We start from the raw sequence: 15,295 nt of genomic DNA on the forward strand, positions 1-15,295 counted from the left end.
AGGTTTCCTGCCAGAGCCGCCCGGACTCAGGGATGAGCGACTCCTGTTCCCCAGTGCCGGGTGCAGGGAATTCCACACACGCTGGAGCTGAGGGCCTTGACCTACTCCGGTACCCGAAGGGAGTCTCCACCCCTCTCCCACCCCGGCGCCTCCAGCAAGCCGTCCGGGGCAGCCCCGTCCTGAGAGCCGAGGTCTGCCCCACAGCCCTGCCTGGACTTGTCTCTTTGCCCTGGCAGGAGGAGGAGGGGCCGTCTCAGCCAGGTGGGGGCCAGCAGGGCCGGCAACTCCCAAGCCCCGTCCCGTCGGCCCCCGGCCCACTGCCGCCACCTACAATACCCTGTCACAAGCCTGCTCAGTCCCCCAGAACCACTTTCTGCAGACGCTCGCTTCTGCCTGCTGGCCACTCCACCACCCCCGCTCGGCAGGCTCTCTGGCCGGGGGCTCTCTGGGGCTGTAGGACCCCTGGTCTCTGGCCGGGGGCTCTCTGGGGCTGTAGGACCCCTGGTCTCTGGCCGGGGGCTCTCTGGGGCTGTAGGACCCCTGGTCTCTGGCCCGGGGCTCTCTGGGGCTGTAGGACCCCTGGTCTCTGGCCCGGGGCTCTCTGGGGCTGTAGGACCCCTGGTCTCTGGCCCGGGGCTCTCTGGGGCTGTAGGACTCCCGCACTCTGGACCGGGCTCTATGGGGCTGTAGGACTCCTGCATGAGACAAGCTCCCGGCTGCCCTGAGACCTGGACGGTGCCCGGGACAGCTCGTAAGGCCCGTGTCCGCTTGAGAGCGTGTCACTGCTTGTGTCTTCTTCTCCTGGGGCCCGGGGGGACTCCCGCCCCACCGTGGGGCACCTCGCTCGCCTCGGTGGGAGCGCAGGGCAGGAATCGGACCCACCAGGGCTGGCCAGGCCCGCACAAGGACACCCCGGGGCCGCAGCGGCTGCTGAGCGGCCGCGGGAAGCCCCGCCTGGCCGGACCCCACGTCGTCTCTGCGCCACCAGCGCCGGGGCCGGCGGGCGGGAGACCGGCCGTGGGTTCTGCTGTCTCGTCGGGCCGCGGGGCCTTCGTGCAGGCCGCCCCCGCCCCCGCCCGCGTCACTGCGGCCGAGCAAACGTCCTCGGGACAGCGAGGACAGTGAGGCGGGCTCTGCTCCGGGCCGCGGGCCCCAGGGGCAGAGGCGGGGCCCGCGGACGGACAGCGGAGACGTGCCGCAGGGGCCCGGCTCGCCGCGGGCCAGGGGGGCCGGACCCGACTGGCCGGCCGAGCGCGTCGCCGGACGCGGGGCGCGGGGCCCCGACCGGAGGGCACTCGGCGGTCACGTGCGCCGGCGCGGCCCGGTCAGCCGGTTTCCGAACGGCCTAGTCCCTGCGAGCCGCGTCCCTACACGCCCGCGGGGAGCAGGAAGCCGCGGCCCCGGGGCTGCCCCCGGCCGCCGGGTCCGACGGCGACGCGGGGTCGGGAAGTGTCCCCGCGGTCCTCCGGGCTTGGGGGCTCCGGCTGGGGGCGGGGTCCTCAAGGGCTCGGGAGCTCGGGGGGCCCGGAGCTCGGGGCCGGAGGGCTTGGGGCTCGCGGGCCCGGGGCTGGGGCTCGGTCAGGAACACGGTCCCCGCGCGGCGCGGCAGAAGCGCGTCAGACGCCCGCACTCCCCGCCGCACATGCGCAGCACCGGGCGCCCGGCCCGAGGGGCGGGGCGGGGCGGAGCCAACGTTCCGAGCCAAGCTTCGGGGGCCTCACTGCGCTCGCGCCGCTCCGCCCCCTCACGGAGTGACCAATGGGCTCGCGGGCCCCGCCCCTGACGACGCGGACCCCGCCCCCTGGAGACGGGCCGCCGTGGAGCGGAGACGGTCCGGGTTAGCGGGCTGGGTCGGGCCCGGCCGGGACGGGGTGTGGGTCCCCGGGCGCTCGGCCATGAAGCTGACTCGGAAGATGGTCCTGTCCCGCGCCAAGGCCTCGGAGCTGCACAGCGTGCGGAAGCTCAACTGCTGGTGAGGGCCCAGAGGCCGGGGCGGCCCCGCGCGTCCTGCCCGCCGCCCCGGACCCGCGGCTGGGCTCCGGGCCGCGGGCGGGACGGGCCTGCGAGGAGCCGCAGGGCGGTCGGCGTGGGAGGACGCGGGTGCCGGGCCGCTCCGCCTGCGGGAGGTGCTGCCCAACCCGGGCCGCGGCCGGGGTCGTCCCGGAGCTTGCACCCCCCGGGCTGTGGCGGCGGACGTGCTCTGCCTGCCCGGGGCGGCTGGGATCGCCCGAAGGCTCCTCGCCGGCCTTCGGACAGCGCCAGTGGGGCCCACGGTGCCTTCGGGAGGCCATTTTCTGACATCCCCGCACAGGAGCCGGGTCCACTGCTGGTGGGGGATGCAGGGGTGAGCCGCTCCCTCGCGGGGAAGGTGGCGACACCCGGCAACCGAGTCCTTAGTCCCCGGTGCCTCGGTGTCTGGGAGGGGCCGGACGGGATGCAGGAGCTGGGGTCAGTGAGGGCTCCAGGCTGGGCAGGCCAGGTCTGGGGGTCAGTGTGGGCTCCAGGCTGGGATGGCCAGGTCTGGGGGTCAGTGTGGGCTCCAGGCTGGGCTGGCCAGGTCTGGGGTCACTGTGGGCTCCAGGCTGGGCTGGCCAGGTCTGGGATCAGTGCGGGCTCCAGGCTGGGCTGGCCAGGTCTGGGGGTCAGTGCGGGCTCCAGGCTGGGCTGGCCAGGTCTGGGGTCAGTGCAGGCTCCAGGCTGGGCTGGCCAGGTCTGGGGTCAGTGCAGGCTCCAGGCTGGGCTGGCCAGGTCTGGGGTCAGTGCGGGCCCCAGGCTGGGCTGGCCAGGTCTGGCTGGGCCAGGGAAGGACAGACGCACTTCAGGAACTCCTGAAAGATCTACAGGTGTTCACCGGGGACTCAAGGCAAGGCTCCACGCGCCCCTGTATGTGGGGCAGTGGAGGGGGACGTGGGGAGCTTAGCCCAGAGCCCGGCCTTCCTCCGAGGAAGTGTCGACAGATTGACTGCAGTGATCTCCATCCGTGGCGGCCTTGTCACTTGTTCCCAATAACGCCCCTCTTTGTTTTCCAAGAGGTGGCCGGGCGTTGTCTGAGCAGCAGAGACAAGGGCCCTGATTCAGGCGCGCCGGCGTCTGTGTTCATGAGCTGCCCGCTCAGCCTCTGCACTCGGCCTCACAAGGGCTCGCTTGTTTACTTCATCAGTGAGGGACATTGTGCGGCCTTGCCGCCGCCTGCCGAGTGAGCGGACCTCTGTCCTCCAAGTGCGGCGGCTCTCCTGCTCCTTAGTCGGAGAGGCAGCCCTCAAGCATGGGGCAGAGAGACTTGTGTCGCAAACGGCCCTCTCCCAAGGTTTGACCCCTTTGCCGCTCGTCTGGACAGGCCGTCCCGGACTTTGTCACCGACATTGTGGAGTTTTAGCCTGTGGACATTCGTCGTTCATTTTTGGAATTTGTGTTTCAAATACTATTTTACTCAGCTTTAATAAAATTAAAGTACACATGTCTTTTCTTTCTCTAGGGGCAGCCGCCTCACAGACGTAAGTATTATGGCGACCTCTCCGGTGCTCTCTGGTCCCAAAAGTTGTATCCTGCCCCCCAGGAGGACCGCGGGATTTACAGAACTGCACGCGTTCCGTTCAGCCCCTAACCTGCTACTCTGTCCACATAGCAGTTTGCGTAGCATGGAACGACTAAGAAAAAAGCTATGCCCAGTGCCCGGCTTTATTCTGAAGTTCCTTCGTGTCCCAGGTCTCACGGAGGAGGGAGCAGTCGTTCCCTTCAGCTCCCGCTCCCGCTGGGATCCAGTGTTGTGTTCTGGCCCCCAGGCCGTGACAGGGGAGTGGGGCGCAGGGTGGGGGTCAGGGAGCAGCACCCTGAGCGGAGCTGTGGGTCTGTGAACAGATTTCTTCCCCTTTCTCTGTCTCCTGGACTGAAAGTCCCGACTCACACAGGGACCACATGCCTGTCTTGTCTTTTTTCCTTACCTTTGTCCCTTGAACCGTGCCTTTCCTTGAAAACAGAGTCGAAAATGCCGCCGACGCGGGGCTATCCAGGAGAGCTGATTCCAGCTCATGCTGTAACTGAAACGCAGCATGTTCAAGCAGCCAAAAACTACCCTGAAAAAACAAAAATACCAACGTAGCAGAAAACCACTCCACTGCACACGTGAAGTGTTCTGAGCAGACTGCGAGCCTGTTGAGGTCAAGGGCCCTGTCTGACTCGGTGCCTGGCGCGTGGCAGGTGCAGAGACATCTGGGGACTACCCCGCCCTTCGGCCTCAGAGGTTAGGGACCCGTTGTGGACCCAGCCGAGCACCTTGTTGCTCTCTTCCCCTGAACTGACAGTATTAGATGGTACGAGATCCAGCTGCAATCCTGTCTCCCTTTTGGCCCAAGTCTGATGGCCAAGCCCTCTCCTTGTGCCTCAGGGACTGTGAGACAAAGGTTCTCTGTCCAGCGTAGGGACCGCAGAGGTCCCCTTATCTGATGTCTTCTGAGGCCATCGAAGAGTAGGAATCCTGGCCGCGTTTGGTGGTGGTGAGAGAGAGACTGCGTGTTTCTCCGGCGGGCTGAGGGGTCCCGAGGACAGTGCGGAGTACTGAGTGTGATGCAGAGCCCGCGGGCTCTCTGTGTGCTGTACCAGCTCCGCCTCGGCGGTGGCGGTGGGGCTGCGTGTGGCCGTGTCCGCCAGTGCCCGGCGGTTTGTGCGCCACCAGCTTCCTTTCCTTCCTAGGTCTCCATCTGCCGGGAGATGCCCAGCCTGGAAGTGATCACACTCAGGTACCTAAACGCTGCTGTGCTCTGAGTCCCCGGGCTTGAAGGAAGACGAAAACCTTCAGAAGCCTGAGATAACCGGAGAAGTCCCAACGGGAGCGTGTCTGGGAGGGCCGCCTCTGTGGGCAGGGCAGCCCAGACGCACAGGGCCCCTCCCAGCTCTGCCTGGCCGTCCCCCTCCAGCTGTGTCCCTGCCCGCCCCTGCCGCGATCATGGGAACACACCCACCCGATGAGCAGCCGCTGTCGAGGCCGCAGTGTCTGCCCCCAGAGCTCCCACTCGTTCTGCCCCGTTTCTGGCGTGGCGAGGAGCTCGCCAGAGTCTCTGTGTCACACGCGCTGTCATGACTGTAGCCATCTCTCCCGGGGGCACTGGCATCTTAACAGACGAGGGAAACCGTGCAGGAGCCAAACGCAGCCGTTGGCATTTCTGGCAGCCGGGCAGTTTGGAGGGTTGGGGGAGGGGGCCTGGGAGTCGCCACTGCTTGCCGGTTGCTGGCTCTCCCCCTTGGGCAAGGCTCAGATCTCTGGGCCTCGGTTTCCTGCTCTGTAATATGGACATGTTACCGGCACCTGCCCGTGTGGGGGCAGCGAGGAGCGAGTGCAGGCGGGGAAACAGAGGAAACAGAGCTTGGCGAGCGTGCCGGGCCGCTGTCTGTGTCGTGGAGTTCTCAGTACCAGTGTGGCTGAGAGTGGAGCTCGGGAGCGTCCCTGATGAGTCAGTGGATCGCCTTTCATTCCTGAAAGTGGGCGCAGCTTCCGCCCGCCTCTGCCCTGCCTGGGGGGCTTTGGGGCAAGTCGCTGGGCCTCCCTGAGCTGTAGGATCTGTCGTGCTCACAGCCCAGAGAAAGGACAGGAGGCCCAGGGTAGTGGACTGAGCTCAGGTGCCCAGTGCCTGCGTGGCCAGCTGCGTTGGAACCCGAGTGTGAATCGCAGTGTGAACACAGGGCGCCAAGTCCTTTCCTGGGGTGCGGTCACTTCCCTTTGGTCTCAGAGCCTTGCGCAGGCCGGCCATCTGTCCTGGCTGCTGTAAGAATCCCGTAGACCGGGCGGCTTGCGGACAGTGGGCAGCGTGTCTCGTGCCTCTGGAGCTGTGAATCCAAGGTGAAGGTGTTGGCGTTTTCAGTGTCTGGGGAGGCCCCCTTCTCCCTGAGTCCCTGTGTGGGGGAGGAGTGAGGGAGCTCAGGGGAGCTCTTTCCTGAGGGCGCCCTGACCCCGTCCCCTCCGAACCCTGTCACCCTGGGGCTTAGGTTTCAGCATGCGAGTTTGGGGGGGACACAACACCGTGGAGCCACAGCTAGCCCCGGTGCTCCTGCAGGAGGACAGCAGGTGGGTGTGGCTCGGATCTTCACGGCCCACCCCAGCCCGGGCCTCGGACAGCTTCTCAGACTGGGAGACGGCGGAGCCTCGCCCTGCTCTGGGCGCGGTGGCGTCTGCTGCCTATGGGCTGTCGCTGCAGCTCCCCCGTGCTGAGCACAGGCCTCCACACCAACAGCTCCATCAGTAACCGGGGCCTCCGCTGCGGTGCTGTCCCCACCAGTGCAGCCTCCAGTAGAGGATGTCCTAGATCAGTCTGGCCCTTTGGGCAGGGTCGCTCTGAGTAGCCCCACTCGTGCCCCCCCAGCTGTGCAGGGAGCCGCAGCGTCCCCAGGACTGTGCGGTGGGGGGGGGGGGGGGGTACTGGCCTGGCCTGCACAGTGCTCTCACTGGGCTTCGGTCCTGGCTGCCTGCCCGCCCGCTGAGCAGGCCTTTGCGGTCCGTCTGGCTTTGCAGAGGTGGGAAACTTTCTGCTTGTGTCCCCGTGAGCCTGTAGGCTCTCTGCCTAGAGGCCTGACGATTTTCTGTCTGTGGTGTGTTCACAAGTCTGAGGGACAAAACGTAAACCCACCTACTCTGTTTCTTCCTGCAGCACGGGATTTGGGAGGTCGGGTGTTCAGTTCTGCGGAAGGCTGAGCTCGCGTGCGCTTGCTGTGTTGCTGTGGGGCTTTCCGGCCACTGCCCACTTAAGGGCACAGAGACGTTCTTTGGTGGCCTGTTCCCTGTCCTGTGAGGGACAGTGAGACCTCCGACCTCCCAGCTGCACGCCCCCCCCCCCAAGGCTGCACCAAGCCAGAGGCCAGGGCGTGGCTCCCTGCTCCTCCTGTTTCCAGCCTGAGCGACTTTCCGTCCTTGCGCCCGAGGCCTTTGGTGAACTTGACTCACAGGGTCCAGTGTTGACCTCCTTCCACGGAGAGGGTGGATGGGCCTGACCCCACGGGGGCCTTTTCTGGTGTTTGCCGTGGACCCGAGATGGGTGCAGGGGGGCCGCCCTCCGCAAGCGGGGTGCTCACCGTGCTGACCCCCTACTGTCCCCATGCTGTCCCCGTGCAGCGTCAACAGCGTCTCCACCCTGGAGCCCGTGAGCCAGTGCCGGCAGCTGAGCGAGCTCTACCTGCGGAAGAACCGCATCCCCAGCCTGGCCGAGCTCTTCTACCTGAAGGGCCTGCCGCGCCTGCGCGTGCTCTGGCTGGCGGAGAACCCGTGCTGCGGCCCCGACCCGCACCTCTACCGCATGACCGTTCTGCGCAACCTGCCGCACCTGCAGAAGCTGGACAACCAGCGTATGTGTCCACCCCGGCGGCGCCCCGCACAGCCCTGACCCCTGCAGATGGGCAGCTGCCCCTCCCGGTGCTCTCCTGGCGGGGGGTGTCTCCTGTGGGGGCCAGTCCGCTCTGATGCCGTTGCTCCCCGCCCCTGCTCTGAAGCCGTCACCGAGGAGGAGCTGTCCCGTGCACTGCTGGAGGGAGAGGAGGTCACGGCTCCTGGCATCGAGGGCACAGGGAATGGTGGCTCTGAGTTGTCCTACGCCCTGAGTGCCATGGACACCAGCGCTGAGACCCGGCAGGACACATTGAGCTGTGGCGAGGAGGAGACGAGGTGAGCCTGGCGGGGGCCGCGGGCCTGCCCCGAGGGTCCTCCTGGGGACTCAGTGGGCCCTTCTGGGAAGGAGGGAAGGAGCTGCCCGGCGCGGTTCTGCCGTCTGCGGCTCTCAGTGACCCCCAGCCTGCTTCCAGCTGTGTGTCCGGGAAGCTCCGGGCCCAGGCGTGTGTGGGTGTGGAACCACGCCCACAGCTGGAGTGGCCTGGAGCTGGGGCAAGTGGCATGGGCCGGCGGGCCTGAGGGCACTCCTGGGCCCAGCCCTGCAGCCTCCCGAGGGCAGGCCACGAGGCTGTGACTGTGGCCAGCCGAGCTGCTGGTGGGGGGAGGGCAATGCGGCCCCAAGGAGGGGACCTCTGACCGCAGCACTGCCGATGTGGCTGAAGCAGTCTCTGGGGACAGGCTGCAGACTGTCACGGGCATTTCTGAGCAGCCACGAAGCACGGGCAACGTGGTGGAAATAGCCAAGCCCAGTGAGGTGGTCCGGCTGTGGCCACTTGGCAGCCAAGCCAGCCATTCTGTTGGCCCCCAGTGTGGGAAGCCGTCCGGGTGCTGCCCACGGCTCTGCGTTCCCGTTTGTGTTCAGTGTCCCCCACGCTGGGGGAGCCCAGGTGCAGCGAGGGGGCCCGCCGGGGGGCCAGAGAGATACGTGCTTGCCCATCAATCCTTCCTGCCCCTGCCCGTGCCGTGCTCCGTCCCTCCAGAAGCAGCGTCACCAAGCGGCGGGTCGCCTTCCTCACTGTGATCGGCGGCTCCGGGGTTGGAAATGGGGCCCCGAGCAGGTCAGGCCTCACGCGCCCTGTGCTCCCCCTCCTACCTGCAGCGTCCAGAGCCAGCTGGGCCTGAAGCTGCCTTCCCGGGAGCGGTTTCCTTCCTTCTCGCAGAGGGACGGCCCGAGCAGTCCCAAGAACAGGGTGAGTGTGACCCGGGACAGCCCAGGCTGGAGGCGGCTGCCACTCCCGCCGCCCGGCATGTGGAGGGTGGGGCTGGACAGGCTGTAGACACCCAGGGACCCAGGTTTGAGAAGCTGGCTCTGAGCCAGACCAGAGGGGGTGTCCCGGCCAGTAGAGAAGGAGCAGCCCCGGAGCGAGCGGGGATCCCCGAAGCAGCCTACGGGCCGCTCCGTGCCGCACACGGGACCCGGGTCCGCCCTGCGTCTGGCCTGGGGGTGGGAAGGCGGCTCGAGCAGCCGCTGACGCTGCAGGGGTGCTGCTCGCAGGGTGGCCTCCGTGTCCCGGCAGGGCGGCTTCTGTCGCATCATGGCTCCCGATGGTCCGTAAGGTGTAACAGGTTCAAGGAGTGGGTTGTGTGGGCAGCTCCGTCCAACATGCTGGACCTTTCCAAGCATCTGCCTCCTTGTTATTCTGGCCCGTCCAGGGGCTTGTTCCCTTCCTGGTCACCGGGCTGGCCGTCTGATCCAGGCGCACACCCAAGAGGAGAGGGGCCGTGTCTTCTCACGTGTGTCCTGATGGGATGGAAAGGGCAGCTTCCCTATGGACCCGCAGCCAGCAGGACTGGCCTCGTCAGCCTGCGGGGCTCACATCCTGAGTATGGCCGGCAGGACGGGGTCACCACCGTTAGCGTGGCCCAGTGGGGCCGTTGCCTCTGTCACGTGGGAGGAGGGCTGCCTGAGCAGAGCCGGGGCCTGGGGGAGGCCCGTGACCTGCAGGGTCTGCTCCCGGCTCCCGGCGGCAGGGTCTGACCGGAGCTGTGGGACCGGCGCGCACACACATGGGAAGGGCTCCACGGGCGGGGCTGGGGGCTGCCAGCACCCCCTCAAGGAACTTAAAAAGCTTGTGGGCGGTGCAGAGGGGGATGGACAGAGGCCCTGTCCTTGGGAGGGGCCAGCCCGCCCTCCGGGAAAAGCATCCCCCAGAGCCACTGACAAAAGTGACTATGGGCTGCAGGCCAGTGTAGGCGGCTGTCGCTGGGCCTGAGGCCCAACCCTGCACAGGTCACCGTCCTCCGCAAGGTCCGTGCGCATGCTCCCCAGCACCTTCAGGGAGGAGCCCCCCGACAGCCCCCGGGGCCGGTCAGCCTCTGCCGACAAGGCAAGGCCCAAAGGACCGGCCTCCCCACGTGCAGGTGTCTGCAGGGCATCCGGGGGTTTGGAGAGGGGTAGCCTCGGGATTGAATCACTGGTCCAGAAAATCATGGAATCCCCTGGAGCAGACAGAGCCGCTTCTGGGGACAGAAGGGAAGGCTGTGGCTCTACTCCCAACAGGGAGTGTGGCTCGGTCCTCCCACGGGAGGTCCTGCAAGCCTGAGTGGGAGGTTGCAGGTGGCCAGGGAGGCCGCACCAGAGTAGGGGTGCGGAGGGAACGGGACCCTCGAGGGTTGCTGAGGCCAGGGGTTAGCACCGTGGGGCGGGCGGGGGCTCTGGTGCTGAGCCCCACTGTGACCCTCTGAGCCGACATCACGTTGCTGCCATACGCTCCGGCTCAGTCAGCTCTCCTCGAAGGACGAGCCAGCTCGAGTAGCCCCCGTGTGCAAAATCCTCCTCGCTCAGGTGCAGATAGAAACCACATGCACACACGACACACACGAGCGTGTGTGTGTGTGTGTGTGTGTGATCACACGCTCCCGAGCACTGTTTCCTACTGTGTGGCCGAGGGCCAGTGGCTTAATCTCTCTGGGCAGTCCCTACAGGCTCTGTCCACCTGAGTCTCTGTCCGTGTCTGTCCGGGTTGCCTGGAAGGCCACTTGCCCGCGGTGTCCATGTTAGGGTGGGGCCCTCAGCCGGTGACTCTGTGCCCCCAGAACAACGTGCTGAGCGCCGTCCTGCTGCTGCTGCGGGAGCTGGATGCCGAGGGGCTGGAGGCCGTGCGGCAGACCGTGGTCGGCCGGCTCCAGGCCCTGCACAAGCTGGAGCTGCAGGAGGACGTGGAGTGACGGTCAGCCGGGAGCCCGAGCTGCCAAGCCTTCCTCCCACGACCCCGTGCCCAAGCGCCTGGGAGATGTGGGGTCCCTGCCACAGCCACGGCCTCCACGGGACCCCGGCTGAGTCCCAGCATGTGGGCTGTGTCCCAGGAGGCTCTGGCCTGCCTGGGGGAGCCAAGCCCTTGGTGCGGATGGTGCCCCAGCGAGAGCAGGCAGGGCGTCGGGCACTGTGCTGGGTGCCCTCCCTGCGCGGGGCCCAGTGCACACCAGCCTGCACGGGGGGGCCCCCTGGACTTGTCTCTTCCTGAGGCGGGCAGGGCCCCCACTGTCCCTAATAAATATCTTACCAAAGTCTGATTCGGAAGCAGGCATTTCCTAGGGGACAGACATGACCTTGACATTGTTTTGAAGGTGAGAGCCATCGTTCACACACGTTTCCCTTGTTGGTTCTCTGACCCAGTTGAGGGATAGGCTCTGTCCACTGCAGCCAGCTTCCAGAATGGTACCGTCCTTAGAGTGGCCTCACGTCAGCAGACCCACACCACCACCAGCCGCCCCCGAGGCATTGCGTGTGACCGGCAGCCTGGGGGAGGGCTGGAGAACTCACCTTCCCTTTTTCTCTGCCTTCTTAAGAACCCGCAGGGTGCAGAGGTTTGTGCGGGACGGGCCGGATCCGGGTGCAGCCGTGGGAGGGGCAGCTGGTGGGGAGGACACCGTGGGGAGAGCCGCAGGCCTTGCTCTGAGGCACAGGCCCTAAGTGGTCGTGCTGCAGGCCAGGGGCGGGCCCCTTCCTAGTCCCCCCCACCCACCCCCAGCAGCTGAGGATGCCTCCCCGGGCTGGGCAGCGGCTTTCTGAGCTGGTAGCCAGCCTTACGGGTGCTGCCGCGGCCGGGACGGGAGCAGGGGTGCCCTCCACCCCCACTCCGGTTGGGGGGACCCAGATCTCTGTAATGTGTCCTTCGCTGTGCGAGCAGAGGGTGACCGGTGCGCCATGTGCAAGAATCCCGATGGGGCGACTATGCCCGGGAGACGCCGCTCCCATAAAGGGAAGGCTGCCCTCAGGCCAATGGGTTTCAAACTGCCCGGGGCCCAGGGCTGCCGCTGGGCGCTGGGTGCCGGGCGGGGCGTTTCTCTCCAGGGCGTCTGGTTCTCCAGGAGCTGAGCGGCGCAAGCAAGGCATCGCCGCGGGGGGTCTGGGGAGGTGGCTGCAGGGACATGCGTGTGCCCTCCGCTGTACGTGCGGACGGTGGTCGGACTCTCAATAAAGCGTTGTCTCGGAGGAAGTCAGGGGTGTTTGTGTTAAATTGAGGACAGCCTCCCTTCACCCCGCACCTGGCCAGGCTCACACCAACCTCCCGCCCACGCCATCTGGTGCGCCCCAGGTGGGGACCTTGGATTGGCCGCGGGGCTGGTCCTCTGCTCCCCCAGGGCGGCTGGGGAGGTCTGAGTTCGGGGGAAGACGCCCTTTGAGGTGCCCTTTGATCTTGCTGGCTAGGGGTGCTGTGCAGGAGGACCAGGTGGGGGCAGGGGTCCCCCAGATGGCGGGGCACTTGCTCACCTTGTTCCCGAGCCCGGGGCTGCCCCGTGTGGAGGGAGGACACCGATGGTGCTCCGGTGGTTGTGCTCCCGGGAGGCCTCCATCCCCCCGGCAGGGACTGAGAAATGCTCACGGGTCCCCCTTGTTGGTTCTGGAGTCAGGTCAGTTGGGGAAATTCGAGAAGAACCCGGGGATCTTTGCTGCCGATGTTCTCCGCGAAGACACATGGGCTCCAAGGCTGCCCTGGGGGCCCGGAGCTCTGGGGGGACCCGCCAGGGCCTGGGGGCTGCCCGGGCTCTCCTGGTGGGCTGCCAGCACACATCTGGGGAGTTCTGTCCAGCCAAGGGAGCGCTGGCCCTGCTGGGAGTGGACACCCACAGTGGGCTTGCGGAGTGCGGGCAGAGCTGGGCATCCACATCCCGCGATGGAGCTGGTTTGCTGGCCTGCGACGCCCGCACCCCTGCATTCCTAGTGTGCGTTCGGCCAGGCTGTGACCAGCGTGGGCACATGGGATCCACGCTTGCTGGGTGCTGTGCCCCCACATCCCGTAGCCGGATCTTAGACGTCTCCCGGGAATTGAGCCGTTTGAGTCCCGCAGGGCTGTCTGGTCTCACGCGAGGAGAAAATGCTGCTTGTGCGTAAAGGTCCGAGCTGCCCATCACGGTGCCACACTTGGGAGGCTGATGGCCACGGCCCTCACCCGGAGAGCCCCACCTGCGCCCTCCCCTCTGCAGGGGCTGGCGGGAGGTGTGGGGGTGGGGCCGGGGTGGGAGATACCTGGGAATGCGTCCACCTCATCCCTGCCTTCAGGACATCAGGTAGGAAAACCAGGACAGCTGCCCCCGTGCCCAGCAGCGGGGGGCCCCGTGGTGAGCGTCCGCGCTCTGCCCGCGGACCGAACGTGCCGGGCGGGGGGCCTTGCTGGGGGGCTGGGACAGCGCCCCGATGCCTGCTGCGGCGCGCCCCCGCCCCACACGCAGGCCCTGGGGAGATGTTCTCCTGAGGTCGCGCGGTGAGCACGAGCACCCCTGTGTGCAGGAGCCCCTGGCGATTTCCCAGCTGCCTCCAGCGCTCCCCCAAGCCCTGCCCACGGCAGAATTGTCAAGAAGTGTGCAAGCCGCCGCCACGAGGCCTCCTGCTTCAGCGGACGCTTCTCAGGGTCTGGGAACCCCGCTGAGATTTACTCATGGGCTTCGTTCCCTGCTCACGGTAACACCCGTGTCCCCAGGGCCTGAGACAGTCTGCACAGAGCGGCAGGACCTGCAGGGATGAAGGGACGGGACGACGCACTGTGGCCACCTGCGTCCCGGAGCCTCCGGCAGCCAGCTTGCCCTGGGGACACAGCCTCCTCCACACAAGGGACAGTGGCTTCAGGGGAGCTGCCCTCCAGGGCCGCCCTACACTGTGGGGACAGCCATCTGGGCGGAGAGCTGGCTCTGGGGTTCCGGGGCGTGCAGGCCAGCCTCAACCCCGAGGGGCTGAACAGGGGCTGGGGGGGCTGGGGGGTGGGGCTACCTCATGAGGCAGGTAGAGTGCTAGCTCTGTGCTCCAGACTGTGTAGACACCTCCCCCGTGCCCCACCCTGCAGCAGACGCCCCCCCCCCCAGCCTCTCCCAGGACCCTGCCCCAGTCTCAGGCAACAGGTGGGCGATGCCTGCTACCTAGCTCACCACATTCCCGGGGCCTCCAGCACCCCTTCCCCAGCCACAGTCCCGAGGCCTGACTCTGGCCTCACACCCCCAGCTCAGCCCATGCTTTTCTGCATGTGAGGGCGGGGCTTGTGGTCTGTGGGCTTCTCGGGTGGCCCCAAGGTCCCAGACCCCATATGACCTCCACCAAGTGGGGGGGGCTGTGAACATGATGGATACTCTGCACATATGGCCGAAGTGAAGGAGCTTCACGGATGTTCACAGATGTCACTCAAAGTCCCTAACCAGCTGCCTCAGTGAGTCAGAAGGGAGATTCGCCTGGGTGGGCCTGGTCTAATCAGGGAGCACCGGCAGCCAGCAGCCCCCTCCTGGCCAAGCCAGCCGCCTGCCTGCCCCAGCTACCCCACCCCCAATCTCTGCACAGCAGGGACCCACCGTGGGCACCCTCCCTTCCACATTGTGCGTGTCTTGAGTTCACAGGTGGACTCGTCAAGGCCTTGGCCGTGTCTTTGGGCCACCAGCCCCAGAGCAGACTCCACACGGCGTCCATACGGTGGGACAGAGAAGCCTCCAGCGTCTGTCCAGAGCCTCCCCGAGTCGTGTTCAGAGGCCCACGTGCACACACACTCTGGGAACACGGAAGCCACTTCCTGGGATCTCGCATCCGCCAGAGCGGCCCTGCCCTGGGCTGAGGCCTCCCACGTAGCAAGCCCCTGACCCTTGGGCGCGGTGCAGAGGGCACACTCGTCAGTGCTCTGTGGCCAGGCGACTGGTGCCACCCCACCCTTTTGGCACCTTTGGGGGCCCCGTACGGTGTCCTCAAAGACCAGCTGGAAGGCAGAACCCGCTGAGCTGGCGGTTCAGTGCCCGCTCCCCAATCTGCGACGGCCCTGGGACAGCCAGGCCTTCAGGGCCTCCTCCAGGACGGGGAGCCCCCCCGCTTTGCTTGGGGAGCAGGGCCTGGCTGCAGGGAGGGGGTGTCGGGACAGTGGGGGCCCAGCCCAGATGCACAGCTATGAGCTGCAGCCTCCCCACGCACACGCGTAGGCACGCACGTGTGCACTCACCTGTACGGACACACGCCCACGTGCACACGTGCAGACACGCACACGTGCAGTTACACACGTGCACACTCACATGCCTACATATGCACACAGGCACACACATGCACGCACTCACATGCACACGCGTGCAGCCACAGAGGTGTGCACACGCACTCAGGTGCACACGTGTGCCGTCACACAGGGGCACACTCAAGTTTCTGGGACCCAGGAACTTGTCCCCGGTCTCTCGAGGGTCAGACACTTGGAACCCTTCCTTGGGGAACTGTCCCCTCCTCGGCCTGCCCCAGGAGCGCCCACACTCATCAGAGGCACAGTAGACCTGAAGGCTTTCAGGTTCGGGGGCCCCCACAGTGAGGAGGGTGTGGTCCCCTGGCCTGGCCCCCACCAAGCCTGCTGCTCCCGGAGTGACCAAGGCACCCTGCCAAGGTCTTGGGGATGTGAAGACAGCTGGAGGAACAGAGGGCCGGTCTGGTCCCTAGGCCCAACCAGGAGACCCCCCTCCCGCCAGGAGCCCCCGATG

At 66.7% G+C, this 15,295-nt stretch overlaps 1 protein-coding gene across 4 annotated transcripts; it reads left to right on the plus strand.

The window, feature by feature from the left end:
* Positions 1–1,809: 1,809 nt before the first annotated feature.
* CFAP410 (cilia and flagella associated protein 410) lies at positions 1,810–10,882 on the plus strand. Of its 4 annotated transcripts, XM_080828723.1 has the most exons (7): positions 1,816–1,972; positions 3,476–3,494; positions 4,690–4,736; positions 7,100–7,329; positions 7,474–7,645; positions 8,469–8,559; positions 10,406–10,882. In XM_080828723.1, the coding sequence occupies exons 1-7, from the start codon at positions 1,896–1,898 to the stop codon at positions 10,535–10,537; spliced, it is 768 nt and encodes a 255-aa protein (XP_080684849.1). In that variant the 5' UTR covers positions 1,816–1,895; the 3' UTR covers positions 10,538–10,882. The 4 variants fall into 4 exon arrangements, with proteins under 4 accessions (XP_080684850.1, XP_080684849.1, XP_080684851.1 ...); XM_080828724.1 differs by lacking the exon at positions 3,476–3,494 and having other exon boundaries at positions 1,810–1,986; XM_080828725.1 differs by lacking the exon at positions 3,476–3,494.
* Positions 10,883–15,295: the final 4,413 nt, after the last annotated feature.

This window comes from Martes martes, assembly GCF_963455335.1.
Source record: "Martes martes genome assembly, chromosome: 1".
NCBI classification, from domain to species: Eukaryota; Metazoa; Chordata; class Mammalia; order Carnivora; family Mustelidae; genus Martes; species Martes martes.